This window comes from Olea europaea, chromosome 11, assembly GCF_002742605.1.
Source record: "Olea europaea var. sylvestris chromosome 11, O_europaea_v1, whole genome shotgun sequence".
Classification (NCBI taxonomy): Eukaryota; Viridiplantae; Streptophyta; class Magnoliopsida; order Lamiales; family Oleaceae; genus Olea; species Olea europaea.
Window position 1 is genome coordinate 2,904,921 of NC_036247.1, and position 23,323 is coordinate 2,928,243.

Sequence of the window (23,323 nt, forward strand, 5' to 3'; positions counted from 1 at the left end):
ACAAAAGTTGATAGATATATTCATTACCTTAATCGACACACGAGTGTGATGACTTTTGCTTTTACCACCTCAATAATATATAATATATCATTTCAATCGTTCTTTATGACTAACCAATCGTTTTGTATGATATACGTTACTGAATCCATTATTAGAGGTCATTTTATTGAAAAAATCAAACTACAGCAGATAACGACTGTAGTGTCGTTTTACTTGACGGATAATGACTGGAGTGGTATTCTATATTTCGTATAGCTGTTGAAGTGCTATTACATCCAATGATTGTAGATAACACAAAAAGCACACTAAATGCCAAAATAATACTGACTAAATATTGTTTAATAATAACACTACAACATAGATGCGATTTCTCAGATACTCTTTCTTCAAATGTAAATGTGATATTTCAATATAAGTGATATACTAGCCAAACTCTTGTTCAAATACTCAAAAAATACCATAAATAAGTGAAGAATATTACAAAGAACATAATTTTAGAGTAGCAATAATATGATTGAAGAGATAAAAATGGGTGATAGTAATTTTGAAGACTTAAAATTGAAGAAGATGACGTCATTTAAAAAAAATGGATTTTAAGGTGAATTTGGAAGAGAAATGACAGAATGAAATGAGAAAAACTAAAGGGAAATTTTGTCAACTAAAATATTTTGTAATTTTCTATTTATTTTTATTATTGGTCAAATGCAATTTAATCAAATACATTGTCAAGTTAGACTATTAGACCAAATTCATCAAAATAATTTTCATGAAAAAAATATTAATTAAATAATCCACCGCCCAATGTCTAGACGTCACCTCGACGAATGACCCACACACCTCAAAGCCCATCTAGGTGGCACATTTTGATAGATCGCGCTGCTAAAGATTCTCTCATATAATACCGTCCCATTAGTTACCAAGTGTCTAATTTTGTTTTTCGTTTCCAATATTACCCTTCCTTCTCCTACGCATCGACCCGTCTCTTCTCACCGGCAATCTGATGTGATCAGTTATTTTATCCATCACTTTTCTCTCACACAGTTGCGCGCTGAATTTGTAATATTTTTGTGGGTTTTTCTTCAGATCCAAATCCAATCCCATAATTTTTTCCTCTTTCATTTCTATAGATATCTACCTTTTTCTTGATTTTGCGGGAGCCTTCTTTTCTCGCTTTGATTTCAACAGGTTTGCTTGATTTTAGCTCTTATTTTTGGTAATTTTTATGTTAGATTTGCTTTGTTTTTAGTATGATCCGATGCTAGATAATGCGTGAAACGGGTCGGTTTTTGTTGACGGCATCTGGGTCCAGTGGACAAGGGATAAATTTTAGTGGCTTAGTGGGATATAACTTGTCTATTCAATTTGGATTTCGATTGTATATATAGTTCAATTGGGTGGCTTTGGTTTTTGGATACGATTCGATGTTTTGTGGATCTGAATTTTAGGGTTATGTTTGCCAATTGACGTGCTGGGTTACTCATATTTTTTTATGTCAAAACTGAATTCTAAACTGGCATAAAGAATTGTTACTAATTGAATCATCCACCCATTTATTATTAGTAAATTTACTATTGGTTTAATGATTGAACTATGAGCTTTTTTTTCCCCCCTTAAAGAAAATATAAGGTAGAGGAATTGCACTCATTGATCAATTATATTTTAAAGTGCATGAATTGAATTAACATATGTTCTAATTTAGGTTGTTGTTAGGTGATTAAAGTTTTCTGTTTTGTTAATGATGTGCTTTACTGCTTTGTATAATTGGGTTCTTCTGTTTAGATCTTGGCATGGATTTTAGGTGTATATTGTTGTGGCAGTTTATGAATGTCTGGTTTTTTGGTGTGTAAGTTGCTGTACTTCCTTTGTAGTTGTGGAAATATTTTTCCTCAATTGGTCCTATACTTTATGTTTTTCATATTCATTGCAGGAGGGAAGGACATGTGAGTTGTTTGAACAGAAAGAACTAGTTATTTCATTTGGTGATTAATCAGCTCTTACTTTAGTTAGTTTCTTTGTAACTAATAGCAAAGATTTTCTGAAAGTGAGAAGAATGGCAAGGAACGGGTTAACTGCTTATCAGTTTTCTCTTCTCCTATCTCCTGTTGTTTCTTTTTGGGAATGTCGTGTTCGTAAAATGAGGTATTCCTTCAGACCTGAGTGGGTGTAGGTATAAATGCCATATATTTATTGTTATATAAGTTTTCAGCTTTGGATTTAGTAAAGCATCAAATAACGAGGTTTGGAACAGAAGGGAATACATAGATACTCAGATATCTATACATCTTAAGGAAGTTTTCTTGGGAACAAAATTAGAATATTGCAAAATACAAGTACTGTAGTACTAGGGTCAAGGATAGCATGGAGTGTGCTAAAGTACCAGCTGGTGTTAGAAAAGTCAAGAAGAAGCAGGTAAAGGATGAGTTTGATCGTATTAAACAGGCTGAGAAGAAAAAGAGGCGTTTGGAGAAGGCTCTGGCCACATCTGCGGCAATCCGTTCTGAGCTGGAGAAAAAGAAGCAGAAAAAGAAAGAAGAACAGGAGAGGCTTGATGAAGAAGGTGCTGCAATAGCTGAGGCAGTTGCACTGCACGTCCTACTTGGTGAAGACTCGGATGATTCATGCAAAGTTAAGCTGAAGAAGGACGAGGAGCTTACCTCGTTGGATAATGATAGCAACTTCGACTTTGTTATGGGTGGACGACAGGCAACGATTCCTCATCATGATCTAACTGACTATTTACTCGAAGGATCTGGCTGGGATTATGATCCTCATGGATATAGGTGCATGTTAAATCACAGTGGCAATTCCAACTTGATCCTGCCATCTGGGCCGCTGGGTATAGATTTATTCCCACAATATTTCAAAGAGCAAAGTTGGGACACTGCTGGTTTTCTTGCTGCTCAGGCTGTTTCATCACTTCAAATCACTGATGATGCGCGGGTAGATGCCTACATCTTCAACCAGATGTTAAGAGGTTAAAATAAAGAGTGATCTGTGTCTATCAACTTGTGGTTTTTGTCTTTTAAGTTTTGTGGTTCTGAATAGTGTCCTGTATATTTCAATTCAGCTCTCCTGTCTTGTTTTTCAGAATTCAAAGCTTGGATTTATTGACTTTTGTTCACTCTGTGATTCATATTCTTGTTGGTTGTTTCTGATGGCTTGAAATTTCAATATGATGGAATTTAAAATCAATGGTCAGAATTTTTTCATCACACTCGTTGTCAATCAAATTGTGCATAAATATTATACAATTGGCTTTATTCGAGTGATTTAATTTTTCTTTCTTTCTTTCTTCTTCTTTGACTTAATTTCAAACAAAAATACCAAAGCTTTTATATTTAAAATTTTTACAAGATATTTGTGATACAATTTCTGTAGACTGTCATATGGTATTCATCTTTATAATGTGCTCTAATTTCCATCGATTGCAACGTAGCACGAGATGCTTATTTTTTCCCATTCCATTAAAAAAAATTATATATTCTTTCCCGGTATCTTATGTAATCTTTTGCCACTTCTCTCTCCGCGCCATAAAAAGGGTGTTATCAAAAGAGGTGATTCGGACATCTTCCGGACTCGGCTCTAATCATTTTATTGTAAGGGCCGTTCAGATATTTAATGGCCTCTATAAAGATTTTTGCGCATAAATCCTACTACTTTAAAATATTCTATAATAAAATACGGCAGCACTATTCATTATCTCCTACTACCTTAAAAGACATCATAAAATACTATTTATAGTTGAGTTCCTTGTTTTCACATTTAAGTGGGCAGCACTGTTCATTATCCACTTTACTACTATTCAGTAAATATCTATAGGATAAAGACTACTTTTTCTCTCTTTCACTCCATATGGCCGCTTAGTTAACTCTTCTCATTTGAAATTAACTCATTTCTCTTTCTCCAAAAATAAACGAAGCCCTAACGGAAGAAGAAAGGCAAATAGATTATAAACTGAACCAATGAAAGAACTGAAGTTTAGGATTTTGAGCTCAATTTGGGGACTAGAATTTCAACTTTGACTCCGATCTTAGCTCCAAGTTTTTTTTTTCCCCATTATTTTTCTCTTTCTTTTTTAGTTTTTTTGGTAGGGAATAATTTGATTTTTAGGTTGATGTGAAATGGGTTTTAATTGTTTTTGTTATTTAAGTAGGGTTTTTATGATTATTTAATTCAAAATGAATCTTCATATTTATTGGAAAGTATGGGGATGAACGAAATCCTGATTTAGTTGTTAATTTACTCTTATTGGATAAATTGGTTTCGTTAGTTCATAATTTGTCTCCTCGTATTTTTAAAGTTAAAAAAATGCAGCATCACTGCATTCTTTTATGTGTTGAAGATAGGAGGTGTAATTTTTTGGGAAAAAGCTACATCTAATAATTAGATGGAAATCCAACAAAAGAGTTCAAAGTTATTTTACTATTATGTGGAATTAGATATGTTTAAAAAATATGGCCTTTTCTATAATTCCTTAAAATCCTTGGTATTAGAAGCTTTCCAAACCTTTTAAAATTGATGTTTACCTTCTGGTCAGGGTCTATGGTCCAGATGTTTGTCATTTTATTATCTCCCTAGACCTTAAAAGACACTTACCAATAGTAACTGTTCATAGTTGAGTCTCACATTTTCACATTTAACTTTTTGGAACTGTTTGGCAATTTCGATGGATCATTAGTTACTGTTGATGAGCCCAAAGTTTTTTGTATCAGTCATTCAAATTTTCAGACTTGAAACTCATTTCACACGAATTTTTTTTTTTTTTATCAACTTGCATATTTTTGCATTCAAATGCTCCCAGATTATATATTTGTTTTCATTCATGTTTAGAAAATATTAAGCCATTTGGATGTCTCCAAGATTAAATATTCATTCTATGAATTATATTTATTTAACAATTAATTGATTTATCTAAGTTTAATTCATGCATGATTCTTTACATAGGTAATGAAAAGTTGGGTTTAAGAAATATTTTCTAATGTAGAGGTTTCTTCCCATGATTTTTTTTATTTAAAGAAAATTCCTAATTTTTGGCAGAGTTTTAGTTTAGTTTCCAATTTATTTGATTGAGATGAAGAAAGTAAATGAAATTCTGATGGGGAAATGAAATGTTGGGATTTAAGAAGGTTAGGTATTTTGATGGGAATGATGAAAATTATCGAAGTTTTGAGACAATTGGTGGTGGAAAAGAGAGTGATATTTAAAATGGAGAAATAGGTGTTGGAGCAATGAATCAAAATGATTTCTTTGTTTGGAATGAGATTTCTCATAGTTTTGTAGTGGATTCATGTCTTCTTCATGTGAATGATCAGAACAAATGGGACTTCGATTTTAATGACGGGAAAGAGGAAAGTAGGTTGGATTTGATAATAATGTGCCTAGTGTGCCGAACTTTGACATGAAAGATGGTGGAATGGAAATAATCTGTTAAGGATATACACAACAACCACCTACGAACATTGAGAGGAGAGTGAAAATTATTGACATTACGTCAATGAGAGGATGATGATGTGGAAATAATGGCTTATAAAAAAGATGATATCAGAAAGGGTAAGCAAATTGAGGTTGGGGTGTTACGTGATAGTACAAAAAATTTGAACGTTGTTGTGGCATACTCTTCTCATTATGTAGGATTAGGTGTATCTGTTCAACATGTGTGCTAGATGCATTTTGAAAGTACTTAAGGTTGTTTTGTAGTATGATTTTGGAGCAAATGTATACACATTTTGGAGCAAATGTAGATGTTGAGACAACATTATTTTTTATAGCCTAATTACGGTAAATCCAAATAAACTAGAATGCACTATATTACACCATCTGGAATCATAAAACTAAATACTTAACCCCTTGTACCAAGAAAATGTAATGCTTAAAAACAGCTCAATTAGCATGCTATAGACCAATTGAATTTCGCACATGAATTCCATGTATGTGGAATATTTCATGCTTTCGTATGATAATTATTGAGAGGGGGTGGTATTGTCTGGTTATTTGAAGTATGAGTGCTAACAGGTAATGCCTTCTTTTTCGAGGATGCAGAGACTATAACTTGCATGTGTGGTTAAATGAAGTGGGGTCTGGTGCTGGTTGTGATTATTTAGTTTGCATCCGAACTAATGTTAGGATGACAAAAAAATACGCTCGATAAAATTTAAAAAGTAAAGTTGAAGAAAATGAAAGCTAGGGGTTAGGGATCATTTCTGTTAAGTTTCTTTCTATTTTCCAGTGACTAGCCCTTAATTTGTATATAGTGCCTTAATATTATTATTTTATACACACAAAAAAAGAAAAAGAAAAAGAGGATTTATCCATAATGACTCTTTTAAATATTCATGTAATTAAAATTCAACGAAAAAGATAAAATATCGAATTACAATTACTTTTGCTTGTATGGATATATCGTCAAAGTTACATCGCTAATTTTTGTGGCAGTGACTTTTTATAACAAAAATTTGCCTTTGAAGGATAAATGGTATTTTTTCCTTTGTCTTTGATGTTAACAATCTGAATTTTTACATTAAATTTATACAGATTTTAGTAAAATAATTTAGTGAAAAATATGCGTTAAGACAAAAATTGAGTTAAAAAAATTAAGATAAACTCTAACTTTTAGATTCTTGTAATGTAGGGCAATTGTGTAATCTTTTGGTAAAGGCACTTCCTTTTACATGATTTAGGTGCAATTTCTTCAAAAATATTCATTTGATACTAATTTTGTTATTCTTTCATAGTGATTTATAAAAGACATTTGCATATTTTTCCTTTAAAACTTCCTATTGATTTCTCGACTATTCTATGTATTTCGATTTTTAAATTTATATTGTGAACAAGTTCACATTCGTAATTACATTTTTATTGTCTGCATAATAGCTTTAGAAATCGAATGTATATGTGATTATTTTGCTAGGTTTTTGCTTTTCTGGGATTTCTTATACTTTTTTGGCGTTTTCCAACTAATGATTTTGTTTTTTTTGCCCCCAAAATAGCTAGTTATCCATATCTTAATGACAACCTGTAATACAACACCAAAACCACATAAAGATTTTACTTGCTAGCTAGTCAATGTACTTACATCGTTTCTTTATATTTTGGCTTACTAATTTAAATTAAATTTTGACATGTCACTTTAGGTTTCTTTCAAAAAAAAAAAAGTGTTGAAATTCTTCAAGTTTTTTGTGGGTTTGTTTTAAAAGGTGCTAATTTTGTAGATCAAAAGGGGGAAAAAAAAAAAACCTGAAACTTTAGTTCTTGCAAGATATTATACTTCATTTATAAAGTTAGCCACTTTGTAGCTTGCGTCTTCCTTGGACTCTGCATCTTTTTAAGTAGGCTTGGAAGTGTCTCATCTGACTTTTCGACAACTAATATCAACGCGAGCTTGTTTAGAGAATTTGATTGGAACCACTCTCTAGTGCTTTGTTGATGACTTTTGTAACTCCTACTATGCTTGCATGTTTAAGGTTGTTGTATTTAGCTTTCTTGTTATGATGTTCAATATTTTTCTGTAACGCCTTAAAACTTTTGTCACGTGGGCAATATTCTCTTGTTCTTGGAGTTAAATTTATATTTTCTGGAAGTTTAGTAGATGGAACAATGTTGGTTTGATTTTCAATTTTTAGGAAAGTTTCATTTGAGCTGATTAATTTGATCACGGAAGTTCTATTTATGTTCAAGTTATAGTATTCTAATATCATCCATCCACAAAACTAACAGCTTCTCCTACATGGATAACGATATAGATGAATTATCTATCGTAACTTGGTTCTTGGAGTTGTCCAATGTTTAGTGGTGGTTATTATGGTTCTTTTTCCGTTTATTAAACATGCACAAAGAGAGTGAGGTAGTGGTTATTATTGAAAGTTGATTTAGGGCCCGTTTATCATTGCTTTTGAAAAGTTAAAATGAACTTTTGAAACTCAAAAACTACTTTTGGACTTATTTAACTAATTTTATGAATCCTTCGTCGGGGAAGAATGTATAAACGATTTAATTTATAAATTGATAGAAATAAGTGATAGATAGGTAAATAATACATGTGAATCCTTTGAAATGTGTTGTTGAAAATGAAATTTTATCATTTATAAATCATTTTAAGGTGAATGGAGGCTAACCAACCAATTTTCCATTTATGCATATCGAACTTGTATAATTCGGGCTCATTTATTGGATTGTTTTGGTACCATCTACCATGCTCTTGTAGTGGGGATTAAAATTAAATTTTTAGTAAAATTTTGATAATAGTTGATTAAATGTGTGGTTAAAAAGTTGTGGGTTCTATGAAATATGTGGTTAAAATTAATTGTTGACTTTGATTTATATTAAAAATTAGATTTTAGTCCCTATCAAACAAGTTTTTATAAATCATATTGAGTGACTTTGAGTGAAATTTTCCCACAATTGTTTATCATATTTTAGACATCTGGATCGTTTTTAGGCTGTATAAAGCAATCAGTGCTCCACTCTCTTATCTAAATGTAGAGCTTGTTCCATCTTTCTTATTTGAACTTCAGTTCTCTAAATTCATATGGAAGTTAATAGATAGTGAATATGTTCATCTGTGCTGAAAATGTACTTTATTTTTCAGTAAGTATTTGTTAGTAAAAGATTCATATAATCAAGTTTAACTTATTTTTAAGTATAACTATACTTATACTAGCAAACCAATTCCAAATAAGAAACTTTTTCTATCTTCTAAAGTTTTAAAATTATATTAGTATATTATTAATTGTTTAGATCTTATGCAGGCATTTTTGAGGGTTACAAAAGATCTTAATGCTATCGTGATTGCACCCAGAGAGAGTTAGGAGAGCAGGTTTGGCCTATACTGGTTATTCATGTTTTAATTAATTCTATCGTTACATGTTTTACCTCAACTTTGATGCTTGAATTAAAGTGTTTCGGTGCTATCTTCTTTTATGAATTAGTAAGAACATGAAATTGGTTTCACTTCCTGCCTTAATATGCATCATCTTTATGATGCCCTAGGGCTCAAGCTCCGCAGTGTTGCTGAAACTTAGTTAAGCGTTTTAAGTATAAAAAACAAAGGAAAATTATATAGAATTATCAAAAATAAATGACTAATGCCATTAATGACAATACATTAATTTTTTTAAAACAAAGTCGCGTATTCAATAACTTTTTACATAAAAGAAAATGTACTTCGATGATAATTACTTAAATCCATAAGCCAAATAAATAAATAAATAAATATCCCATCAATTAGTTTTCACACTTGATTTGATTTGGGATCATTCGAACACTAGCCAACAATAGAGCTTCCAGACTAACTTTGATGCTTGCAGTGTCATTCATTCCTTTCACTCATCAATTATTTCCTTTAGTGTCACATCAGCAATCAAATTTGGAATCTTTATGTTCAATCCTCTTTTTGGACAGGCAATTTCCTTAGGATTCTCGAACTTAACCAACCATTCAAGAATTGCTATCCTCTTATATGTCATCCCATTTTCTATTGTTACTGGATCATTCGTAATCTTTTACATCAACAGACAAAAGATCTTATCATATAAGAGCTCTATGTATTCAGCAGTCTATGGCAAACTAATAAAGGGACCAATATTCCAACTTTCATAGTCATTTTTGCCTCCACTCTTTCTGCTTTCTAAATTACCCGATAATTGTAGATTCAAAAAATAAATTTCAACATTAGTGGAATACAAATCTATATCCATTTGTTCATAATTAAACATGTCTTACATTGTTTTTATGTAAACAATTTAATCTATTATAAAGCACATTATTTCTATACATATCGTATAATAAATATTTCAACATCTTTTCTCTCTTAAACCTTATGATTTCATTATTTTTAGTTCCTGTTGCTGAGTTTTTCTTCGAAGTATTAAATCATTTATTGTTCTGATGGATCCTTCGACAATGTCAATTGATGGAGAATCCGTTGTTCTTAATTGTGATACCATTCTTCCAAGCAAAAGTGAGGCATACAATGCTTTCATTCGCCAACAACGAAATCAAAGATAGAGGGATTGGAGAAATTGAGTCAAAGCTGGATGAATTGTTTCTTGGAAAAGGGTAACTGACACTGTATTATCCGAAAATACTAATTTCAGTTCTGCCCATGTGAATGAAGCAGTAATATGTCATGATTTCGAGGCTTCTACTTCAAACCAAGAAACGACTTATGTTTTTAAATGTGTAAAACTTGTGAACATACCAAATACTGCATATGTATTACCAACATGTACCTATTGTAAATATTGCGGTGCACGAAAATTTCATAGAGAAAGTAAAGGTTTTTGTTGCTCAGATGGAAAAGTTAAACTTTGTATGCCCGATTCACAAACTGAACTATATACTTTGTTTACTTCTAAAGAATCCACGTGTATGGAATTTAAGAAAATTTCAAGAGGATATAATAACCACTTTGCATTCACTTCTTTTGGTGTAAAGTATGAGGCAATAGCTTATCAAGACAATGATCAATAATTGGTCCGAGAGGATGATCAACCACACTAGGACTGAGACACAGGCCAAACTCCTATGTTACCTATAATATGTGGAAGTATCAACATAATTTCATAGAGTCATTCGGTTTGAATGCTACATGAAGAACATAAGCCAAATGACGGAACGGGAAGACCTACCGAAGTGGATTTGAATCACTGCTTTTTTTTTTTTTTTACTTTTGCTCTTTCTTTATCCAAGAGATGATTCCCAAAGAAACAAAAAACAAATAGGTATGGAAGCTAGGAATAATTTTGATGAATCTATTTTACCACATGAAAGAATAACAAGAAATGGAGACAAAAATCATTTGGATTTGCTATAGTGATAATTATATGGCTCATGATCAAGGATACTTGAGATTTTTTGCTTATATGAGTTTTTTCAGTATTTCCATGTTAGGATTAGTTACTAGTTCCAATTTGATACACAAAGAACTTTTTAAAGTATATAGAGGTATTTACACACTTAGGGTTCAAGGACAAGTATATCATTATGTAAATCAATTTATGCCAGAGAATGATACGCCTTGTTATATGCAGTTATATTTTTACAATACGGATAATGAACTAGAAAATCGTATGAAAAATTCAGAAAATTTTGTTGAATCTACTTTGATTACTTTAATTGAAATCCTGAAAGTAAATCCTTACAGTAGATTCTTTTGGTCTTTTAAGTAATATGGATAATTTGCATGATCATTTTATATATATTAGATTTCACCTAGGACTTGATCAAAGAGTTTTCAATACTCCTACATCCTCTCAAGTGGCTACTATATGGGTTGTGGCTGATGAAAATGCAGATGTTCGCATTCGTGACATTACTATATATGATCATTCTGACGATTCACGTAGGGTTCATTATTACTATGGTTGTTATGATCTTTTGCAGTAACCTTTACTTTTCCCATTTGGAGAATCTGGTTGGCATGAAAGCATCGAAAGAATTCGACTAAAAAATTGTCAACCTCTAAATCTGCCTGGATTTGCTAGTCTTCCTAGCACAATTAATTCTACAACTGAAATGATTGAAAAAGAGGCTGGAGGTTTGCAAATATATCTTTTATTATCTTTTCTAATTTCTACAAGCTACATCTTCTAAATTAATATTGAAACTCGTTTTTCTTTTCACATACAGTGCTAAATGGAATGAGGAAATGATCTCAAGTCTCTTGCCGAGAATATTATGCATACAAGTTACAAATTAATTCATCAAGTAAGTCTATATAGTAGACTTTTTCAGCAATATGTTGTAGATATGTATGTTAAAATTGAAACTTCTAGGTTAGACTATTTTCACAATAATCATAAACGAATTCGTGCTGAAGTTTATCAAGGTATTGTAGATAGTGTTGACAATGGGAAAACAAGGGGATAAAAAATTGGAAGGAAATTCATTTTACCTCAATCCTTTACATGTGGTCCTTGAGATATGTTAAGGAGATATATGGATGTAATGGCTATTGTTAAGCGTAATGGAAAATCGGATATATTTTTTACTATAACTTGTAATCAAAATTGGTCGGAAATTAAGCAAGAACTAAAGCATAATGATGAAGTTCAAAATCGACCAGATTTGATAGCACGTATATTTAAAGCAAAATTAAAAGAGTTAAGAAAATGATTTATATAAGAAAAATATTTTCGGCCCTATTGTTGCTTAGATATACATGATTGAATTTCAAAAAAGACGGCTTCCTCATACGCATCTTCTTTTGATTTTTAGTTCTAGCCGTAAAATTTGTTGTGCTCAAGATGTTGATAGAATAGTGTCTTGCGAAATTCTTGATAGAAACAAATATCCACATCTTTATTCTGTTATTATAAAACACAATATGTATGGCCCTTGTGGAGATCTTAATCCAAAAAATGTATGAATGGAGATAAATAATAGTTGTAAGAATAAATACCCTCGGGATTATTGTAATAATAGTATATTTGGTGATAACTCGTATCCATTGTATAGACGACGTGATACTAGTATTTGTATTAAAGTTAGAGGTCATATGTTAGACAATCGGTGGGTTGTACCTTATAATCTTTATTTAAGTGCAAAATTTGATCATCATATTAACATTGAAGTATGCTCTTCTATTAAAATTGTTAAATATTTGTATAAATATGTATATAGGATATGATCGTATTAACTTTTCCATTAACAGCAATGAAACAAATAAAGAAATTGATGAAATTTCTGTTTACCAATCTGCGAGATGGAACTCTCCACTTGAAGCTATGTGGAGAATTTTTTCCTTCAATTTGTCAGAAATCTTTCCAATTGTTTATTCTTTACAATTTCATATTGAAGATCATTAGCGTGCAAAATATGATGATCAAGATGATTTGACTATTGTTATTAACAATGAAAATATAAGAAGAATAATGTTGACTATTTTTTTTTTTTTTTTTACTCAATGAAGCAAACGAGTTTGCTTGAACACTTTTGTATAGATATATTCCGACACATTTTGTTTGGAATACAAGTGGGAAGATTTGGACTCCTAGAAAGAAACAAATTGTTATAGGACGGATTGTCACAGCAAACCCATCTGAAAGAGAACATTATTTCCTTCGCGTACTTTTTAATCATATTAGAGGACCAACATCATTTGACGATTTACGAACTTTCAATGGGGTTATTGTTGCTACATATCGAGAAACAACACTATTACATGGTTTGTTAAGTGGAGACAATTATTGTGAAGAATGTCTATCCAAAACTATTATTTATAAGATGTCTATTTCTTTGAGGCACATCTTTGCTACGCTTTTTACCCTTTGTAACCCTAATCATCCGAAGTTGCTTTGGGATAAATTTAATGTTTATATGATTGAGGATTACTTACATCAAAACACATCTGTTGAGGTTGCTGAAGTACGCACTTTGGAGGACATTAGCTCTATTTTAGAATCGCTAGGTAAAAACATAAATGATTATGAAATTGTGTCATTCAATGTAAATATAGATGAGAATGAGAGGTTGGAAAGAATGGTTGTAGAAGAGACAACTAATTTGGATATTGAAAAGGGATTTAGTTGTGCAATGAGCTTAAATAAAGAACAACAATTTGCATACGATACGATTATGGAAAAAGTAAAAACTCAATCAAGCGATTCTTTCTTTATCGATGGTCTTAGTGGGACAGGTAAAACCTTTTTATACAAAGCACTTTTAGCTGCTATAACGTCTCAAATTTAATTGCTTTGGCAACCGCATCTTCTAGTGGCTGCATCTCTATTACTTGGAGGTCAGACAACACATTCGAGGTTTAAAATTCCTTTAGAAACAATATTTGAGGTTAGCTATTCTGTCAGTAAGCAATCGGCTTTGGGAAATTTGTTGAAAATGTCTAGGTTAATTATTTGGGATGAAACACCTATGATAAATCGTTGTACTGTTGAAGCTGTAGACAAAATGCTTAGGGATATTACCGATTGTAATATGCCTTTTGGTGGGAAAGTGATGGTTCTAGGAGGTGATTTTCGACAAGTTTTACCAATGGTACCAAAAGAAAAACAGGAGGACATAATGAAAGCTATCTTAGTATTTTTAGACCTATGGCCTTTGTATTTGCATCTACCATTGGTTCAGAATATGAGAGCAAAGCTGGATCCCGTGTTTTGTGATTACTTGCTTAGAATTGGAAATGGAATGGCGCAAGAACATACTTGTAAGAACATTAAGCTTCCCGACGACATAATCCTGCCATTTGAGGATGAAATCACATCTTTTAAAAAATTGATACATAATGTTTTCCCAGATATAGAAGCATGTGGTCATAATTTACAGACTATAGCAAATCGTGTAATTCTTACACCTACAAATGAATGTGTTGATTATATTAACAGAATTTTGCTTAATCAAATTCCTAGTGAAATTTTCATATATTATAGTTTTGATGAAGCCATGGACAAATCAGAGCAAGGCTTACAAGAAGATTTTTTGAATACTTTGACGTCAAATGGTATTCCATCGCATGAATTGAAACTTAAGATTAATTGTCCTGTAATGTTACTACGAAATATCAATTCTTCAGAAAGATTATGTAACGGAACACACCTTATTTGTCGAAAATTTGAGAAAAATGTAATTGTTGCTGAAATCACAGCTGGCGAATATTTTGGAAAATATGTATTCTCGCTAAGGATTCCTTTTATACCCCTTCAGAGTTATCGAAGTTCAATTCCATTTAAAAGAACTCAATTTCCAATTAGACCATATTTTGCAATGACAATAAATAAAGCACAAGGTCAAACGCTTGATTTCATTGGTTTGTATCTTTCAGAACCTGTCTTCTGTCATGATCAGCTTTATGTAGCGTTATCAAGAGCAAAAAGAAGCACAAATATAAAAGTTCTGCTTAAACCAACAAACACAAAGGATTCACACAACAGATGTACTAAAAACATTGTTTACAAGGAAATTCTTTCATTCATACATCCGTAGAATCGCAAATTTTCGTCAGGTATATTCTTATGTTCGATAAATAATTACAAATAGTTATGATTCAAAAATATCCCTCCCTTATAATTTATTAAATAGTATTACCATTCGCATAAACTACAATTTCAAAATTTTTCAATTTTGACCAAAAGGATTATATCCATTGATAAGTTGTGAAGAGTTTAACCATAAATAATCTCTTAGCCAACCCATCAAGTAAGTGGAAGATTCATTAAACTGTGAAACGTTACCCTGCCATAATGTGATGTGCTTCCAATGCCAATAAAAAGTTTCATGTTAAATACCTTGCATACATTTTTGAAGGAAAAAAAATTATTTTTAGTTCAATAATTAATACACCGTGTTGCTTAAATTTTCATTCTCGAGCTATTGACTTATGCTGTAGGCATCTTTTTAAAAATGACATTTTATTTATATATACTTCCAAATATTTTTGAATTGTTTAATTTTATTTCAAATAGTTCAATCAGTTGATGCATACTTCTTTGTTGTTGAAGCCAACGAGAAAACTTGCAACCAAACCATGGACATTGTTTCGAATACTAGCTATACCATTAATTGCCTTACTCATTTAGCCAATGTTATGGTGTATTCTCTAATATGAAGGACCATAGTTCATTTTACTTATTAAATAGACAATAATATTTTAAGATTAGCTTTTCCTTATATGTGCTTACTATTATTCAAGAGATTGTTTAAAACGATTTTATCATTTTTTCTCTTCTTAAAGCCAGTTAGGCAGATTGCTATATTCGCTAAGGCTATTTTCCATATTTCTTCAATAAATTGTGTTGTTTTCAATTTCTATAATATTAGACTACCTCTCCCATAGAAAGGATTGTATTTGATATGTTTATCTTGGACAATTTGGTAGTTTTCTAGAAATTAGTTTTCTGACGATCTATGGAATCTTCCCATTTGGCATAGATTCACATACCATGCATAAATCACATCCAGATTATTGACTTGAAATTCCTTATTTCTTCCCTCATTCACTGGCTAAGAAGCTCAAATTGATTTAGTATCTTGTTATTAATGTGGATGTAAACATATTTTTCGTTGTTTTAAGCTGAGGTTTCAATTTTTTTGCAATGATGAAAGCATCAAAAATGCCTTGCGATTATGTTGTATAGGTATTTAGATTGGTAAAATTCTAATTCACAAAGAAGGTAATAGTGATCTGCAGGTCAGCAAGAAATGATTATTTCTGTGTAATCTTGTACTTGTACTTTTCCCTTTTTTCTGATTTTATTTCTTCCTCTTGTCATTAAAATGCCTCATTTGCAGTTGATCTGTGAAACACTGGCAAACTACATCTCAAATATAGATGTATTGTCATTAGATCCTATCTTTAAGCTATCTTCAAAATAAGTTGAAAGGCTTCCCTACTCCTACCTTGTTGTTTGAGCTAATATTAAACTGCTCTAACATTCCTGAAACTTGAAGCTCACCCAAACACGAAATATCATTTGACTCATTTAAGTAGTTTCTTACAACACGATTTTCTATTTTGCTTGTTGGGAAAGTAAAAGCAACAGAAATCAAAGATAGCATTTGAAAGTATAAGGGAAACTTAATCAAAAAACACTTTCTAAAAGTGCTCAGAATCTCAAGCTTAAGAAGCTTTCTTTCCAAACCATAAAATTCTAAAATAATCAAGAAAGCAAATTGCTAAAATTTCTAAGATAAGAGTTTATGTTACCTCTTACCATAGTGCATGACCATTTACTTTTTTCCCTGTTGATTTTTTTCCCATTGTTGGCAGTACTTCCATTTTTATTTGTGATTTTGAGGAAAAAGTAGTTTTGTAGGCATTTAACATTTCTTTCTATTCCTTTGTGCTCTTTTTAGAAGATATTATCTTTGAAACTTTACTTAAACACTCAAATTACTGGAAGCGGCTTAATGAAACTTATATGAATGCTAAAGTTTGGGCAAGGTGCTCGGATGAATCATTATGCATTAATGGATTGAATCCTACTTGTGTTGTTGTGATTGTATGGTTAATTCTTGTTTTTGTTTATCTTTAATTGATTATAGAGAAATAATATTATTTGTGCAGGTCTCACAAGGAGCGGAAGACACTTTTCTATTTTAACAGAATCTTTGACAGTATTACTTTTCTTTGGCCTTGCTACAATGGCTGGATGGTAAAACTAGAATAATATGGTCACCCCGTGAACTGGGGATTGAAGCAGTTGAATCTTTTGTTGTTGCAAAATGCTTCAATTGAGCAGGTCTGATCTTCAAACAGATTGGTTTGAAAATGCACTAATAATTAGTCTAATTGCATTTTACAATGCTTCAGGGGGTCTCACAATAGCTTAAAAATAATTTTGTGATCAATGTCTTGCTTTGAGTGCTTAAGACGTAGTGATGAATTTTTTTTATTTTTATTTTTATCATGTCTCTCTTTATACTCCGACTCTATTCTTTGAAAGTTTAAATGAGTAGATTCCAATTAATTAAGAACGATATAATTCATTTCAGGATATGAAGATCCTACCTTACAAACTCAATGAAGCCTTGCCTATTTACACTTTGGCTAGAATTTAATATTTAGCATAGCACTTTGTGTAGCTATGGTCTTGTGTTCCCATGGAATTGTAAATGGCGACATGACTGTTAGTGACTTGGTAAAACTTTAATCTTCTTATTCTTTTGGTTTAAATACAATCAAATCCAGTAAAAAAAAAAAAAGGAACATTTCCACCATAAGATTATTAATGATATTGATGTTTCAACTTTTTTCCTGTAAGTCATGGTAAATGGGCTACTTTTCCAGCTGTCTCTTCCACTTAACTTCCTTGGAAGTGTTTATCAACAAACAGTATAAAGGTTGGTCAACATGAAGTCTTTGTTCCAGTTACTAGAAGTATAATATCATTTTCAGAATTTCCTTACATTCCAGTTTATAAGCTCTGATGTTATACGAATTCATTCTCCTCCTAGCAAGTCATGGTTTTTACTTTGTTCTCACAAAATAGCTTTGAATCAAATACACTCTACAACAGCCCATCTAATTCCATTGCATAATTGTGCGTTGCAACCTTGTGAATGAATCAGAAATCATCCAGTAAACCCATGATCTTTTCCCTACATAGTAGGGAACAAAATATTTGCAATTTTATAATACAAGGTACATGTGCAATAACTAATTATGGTTTTCTGAATTACTTTCAGAAACAAGTTTTGCTAATGCTGGAAGAACTAAAATAGAAGATTTCGTGAATGAAGAGATGCCAAGTACATCTAGACATCACTTTTTAGAAGAAAACTTTTGCGAGTCATTAAATGCAAAACTTTCCAAGGTCTTCACTTAGCAATAGTTTTCGTACTTCATGCATTTGCACGTGTGATACTACTTAAATATTTTTACATTATTGTAAATTACTTACAGTATCTTGGAGAATCTCCTTTTCCTGCTTATGAACCTATTTTTCATTGGGAAAATAAAAGATCAATGATCTTTGGGCAAAGAATTCCAGCAACTATCACATCTTAGTGTACCTGGTCTCTCTTTCTTTCTCTGCATGCATTTGATCTCTACTTGAATTTGTCTGTGCTTTCTCTTTTTTTTCTCGATATGATCTCTCTTGATGTATTCGGTGTTTTCTAATAATGCATATAAAAAATGATGCTTTTTCCTAATAGAAATTTAACTGATGCTTTTGGTGAATTTACATCAATTATTCAAGGTAGAAGAATCCGTGCGAACACAATTTTAACACAGACAGGGAAACAATTTCTTCTATTATGGTTGTATAACAGTACCTTCATATTGTTTTTCCAATAATTCATAATCCTATTCTTCAATCATTTACTACCATGTCAACTCACCTGTCTTTCATTTATCCTTTTTTTTTCTTCTTTGTTACATTTAATTTCTTTTTTCTTTTTTGTTAGTGAAAGGAGCTACTTTTGTTGTGTAACTGCAAATGCGTTTTGAAGGTTCGTGCTTTTTAAAGATGAATTAGTTAGCGTTTCGAGTTTACTGCATGATTTTTATGGAAATGGCTATTTGGAACTTGCATTTAGATTTTGATATTTAAATTTAAATTTTTGTTTAATTCGAATGTTAACAGTGTAAAGATAAATCAAGGAGAAGCTTCCGAAACTAGCACCACTTTGGATCCAAATTTTGTAGAGGTAATTACTTCAACTCTTCCGCTTTATATGTCAATGCAGTTTTTTCTTGTTTACAATGTTGTGTAAAAGAGAAAAGAGTTATGGTTATGCATGGTAATGATTTTTAATGTGTAAGGCAGTATATGCTTGATTTTGGATGTTTTAATATCTTGTGACTTTACTTGTGATGCTGAGTCTGATCAATATTTTTGAATTGGCTTTCTTTGGAAGAAAAGGACGTGTTCTGTACTAAGTTAACATGTCATGGTATATGTACCTTGTTTTGTTATGTAAATTGACATTTATAGGATATGGTAATTATAGAGCAGACTTAGAATAAATGTAGCTAGATTTCATTAATATATAGGATAGTTATTTAGGTAAGATTTGAAAGTTTCTAGCATTGGCAGTGGGCTCTTGGGATTACCATACAAGTAAATTTCAACTTCTATTTGACATGTGTACTGTAACATGAGTATCCTTTATAATAGTATGAAGGGATGCCTATCAAGGATCTTCCTTTAAATTTTATTACTATTACCTCTCACTTTGTTGGATCCTGCTGCTTAATGGCTTCTAAAAATCCAAAAAAATTTGCTCTGGAAATAATAATAATATTTAGAATGAAGACTTCACTATGTGGACTTTCAATCATGATAGGATTAATCTAATTAACTATTTCTTTCGTTTTTGCCAATGGCATCCTTTGGAATAGCATAGTAGGCTTATTAACAACTCTGTAAGATTCTTCATCATTTTAGTTTCTATATTCATGTTTGCCAATTACTTTTTCTTTCTTTGGGCCAAAGTATTATCAGAGAAAATAAAGTATGTTTTGGTGACTTGTGGAGGGGTTAGTGTTTTGGGGAAAGGAGTGACTGCAAGCAGTATTGGTCTGATTTTTATTACTTCCATCACGATTAGTTGATTTTTTCTCCTTTTCTTATTCCTTTTTTTTTTGTTCTCTCTTCCATCGTCTATCTCTCTTCTCGAAGGAATCTGAATGAGAATTCTCGAGCTTTAAGCACTGTGATGAATCCACAAAAGAAAATTTTAATATGCTTTTAATTTTTCGTTACCTTTTTCATATTGAATTTTGAGAAGCCGTAAAATTACCTTTTTATATACTGTAACAAGAGATTGGACTATGTTAGATTATGTCCTTTTTCCAAATCATTAGGAAGTTCTCGCACTCTATTTTTCATCTTCATATCTCTTTGCGTTAAAAGATATCCTTTTGATTTTTCTACTTTCCTTTTTACTTCTTTAATGAATCCATATCGCTTTTTAGGAATTTTCTTTTTAGATTCAACTATTTTTTTTCTCATTCGTCTTTGCTTTGTACTATATTCAAATCCTTGCTCGAATACTGATGAGGAAATGACACCTTTGAGCATCACAAAGTATACATCTTGGACAACGAAGGAGAGGTTAGAAAATCATCCTTTAATTAATGAAGCCTAGTTTGTTTAGTCCGTACATTTGGTTTCACTACAATTTAGTTTATATTTTTTCACTCTGGTGTTAAATTCTTGCCTCAAATGATAGTTAAGAATTGAATATTCCTTATACCTAATCATTGATTATTATTATTCATATTTTCATTGTCAAAAATATTGAATAAATGTTAATTATTATGTCAAAATTACAATGCTATCCGCATGCTTTGCATATATACAATCAGTAAATTTGATTTTAATTCTTCATGTGCACTCTCTTTCTCTCATTAATATTGTCAAGTGCACTTACAGTAACCCTAGAACAATTTCATGGGAAATACATGGAAATGGCCCAACTAGAAGAGGCCATTTTCCAAAATGGCCCTTGACTTTTCCAAACATTTGTAACTACCTAAAATACCTTTAAACAAATATTACGAACAACCTATTTCATAATAAAAAACTTCTAACTAAGTCCTTAAAAAATTAACAAGTAATTTTTCTAAAAATTTGAAAGAATTATTAATGAATAATTATAAAATGAAAAAACTCAAATATAAGAGAGGACCATATAATATAAAAAAGGTTGTTAAAAATAAAAAAAGAAATTAAGTTTGAAAAAGAAATTGATAAGATAAGATATCAAGAACAATTATATGCATCACAAGAAATATTAAAATGTTTCAAAGAAAACTTATTAGAAAATTTTGCTAAAGGAATTGTAAGATCAATAATCATAAAAGATATACAAGATATCATAGATAAATTGGGAAAAAGGAAGAAAAATATCTCAAAATACGATATACATTTTAGAACAGACATAGATATGATAACAGATATTGATATTATAAATTCTCAGACACTACTAGACTTTGAAGAATTACTTAAAAATTTATGAGAAGACCAATAAAAAATAGATTACCACAAGCATATAAAAAATTAGTTTTTAACCTTACCTTAAGATTTTATATACGCTTAATAACAAATAAATTAACTAAACCAAAAATAAAAGAATTTTTAGAATATTAAAATATTAGATTTGTTATTATTAGATTTTTGTTCGCTCATAAGTAGCACCCATCCGTTGGTATCAGAGCCAGAGAGATCATGAGAAAATATATGAAAATAAATTACCTAAAAGATATAGAAAATAAATAAAATTAATCGTTGAAAAGATAAAGAAAGACTCAAAAGTTTATGATTTTAGAAATTATTGAAACTTATAAAAATAGACTAAAGTATCAGGTAAAATATAGTTCTAATATAGAAAGCTATATAGAAGAAGATAATATAGTTGGAACATATAGTAAAGACATAAAAGAAGTATTAGAAATTTTTAGAGTAATTAAAAATCTACATTTAGAACTAAAAGAAAAAATAATTAAAAAGATATTATTTGAAGAATAGAAGCATATATATATATTAGAAGAAATTCAGAGTGAAATAGATTTTATAGTAATCTGAAAAAAAAATTTATTATGGAAATCATAAAAATAGATAATTATTATCAATGTATTGAAGAAAAAGGATGTTAAATATTTTTCAACCCTATCCCTAATAAATTAAAAATAATAACATTATATGTAGTTAAGAATTTACCTAGAGAAATAAAGGAACATATATTACATAAATTAATTGTAGAATTTATCAAAGATAGACGTACATATGAAATAATTATCGAAGTATATGAAAATGAATTATACTATAGAGAAATATTTGAATCATCATAAAAATATTATGGAAGAAACTAAACATATTTTAGAAAGAAAGTTGAAAAGAATAAGATTAATAAATAATAAAATTTTAGATGAATTATTAATACCTGGATATATAACTAAAACTCAAGAAAAACAAATATTAAAATTAAAACAAGAAAGGTATAAAGAAAAAGCAAGGTATTATGAAAAATTGAAAGAACTAACAAATATTGAAGTTATAAAATAAAAATATGATAAAATGATAAGAGATTGTAAAAATGCTGAGTATATAGCATTTTATTATTGTCAATCAAAAAATCGATAAAAAAAAATGTCAATCAGTGAACATATGGAAGAATTAAAACATTTAATAAGAACATTAATAAATGATGTACAAAAGATAAAGAATGAAATAAAAGAAGCAAGAAATAATATAAATATATTGAAACTTGAAATCAGAAAATTAAAAGAAAATGAAGAAAAGAATAATATAATAGATAAAAAATTTATAGAAAAAGAAATAACCAGAATAGGGAAAAAACATATTGAAAGAAAAAATATAATAATAGAAACAGGAAGTATGGATGATGAGTTTAGAAAAAATATATTACCTGAAATATTAGAAGAAGAGGAATCTAGAGAAAAAATGTTGGGTAAACAAAAAATTGAAGAAAATCAAGACAAAGAAAATGAATGAAAAATTAGATCTACTTATAGATAATTTTAATCATTTAAGCTTAGAAAGTATAGATGGTGAATACCAAATCTTGATGAATATTGGAGGAGGACCTAATCCCATAGGAACCTCTAAACAAGAATCAATATATCCAGATGAAAGTTATACTCCGATTTATAATAAACCATATAGACAATTTTATGATAAAATAAGAGAAAAACAATCATCTAAAGGAAATAAATATAGTAATAGATTCGGATTAAATAATAATTATGATAAACCCGTTAACCATGGAGGAACAAAATTAAACGTGGATTGCAAAATAGACACTAAAAAAGCCTTAATAACTTTGGCAGATTCAATGATATTATTTTTTTTATATAATAAAGATGATACATGGGAAAATACTGAAAAGAGAATAGATTTTTTAA

At 30.4% G+C, this 23,323-nt stretch overlaps 1 protein-coding gene and 1 long non-coding RNA gene across 3 annotated transcripts; both read left to right on the forward strand.

Annotated features, from left to right (window-relative positions):
• The first annotated feature begins 896 nt into the window (after positions 1–896).
• Positions 897–3,192, forward strand: LOC111402977. The gene is made up of 2 exons (XM_023031310.1): positions 897–1,185; positions 1,928–3,192. Exon 2 carries the CDS (start codon positions 2,359–2,361, stop codon positions 2,977–2,979), a length of 621 nt encoding a protein of 206 aa, XP_022887078.1. The 5' UTR covers positions 897–1,185; positions 1,928–2,358; the 3' UTR covers positions 2,980–3,192.
• An 8,437-nt stretch (positions 3,193–11,629) lies between these two features.
• LOC111402978 lies at positions 11,630–19,096 on the forward strand. Of its 2 annotated transcripts, XR_002704383.1 has the most exons (4): positions 16,754–17,189; positions 18,136–18,263; positions 18,859–18,903; positions 19,038–19,096. It is a non-coding gene; the product is annotated as an uncharacterized LOC111402978 (long non-coding RNA). The 2 variants fall into 2 exon arrangements; XR_002704384.1 differs by lacking the exons at positions 16,754–17,189; positions 18,136–18,263 and adding an exon at positions 11,630–11,703.
• Positions 19,097–23,323: the final 4,227 nt, after the last annotated feature.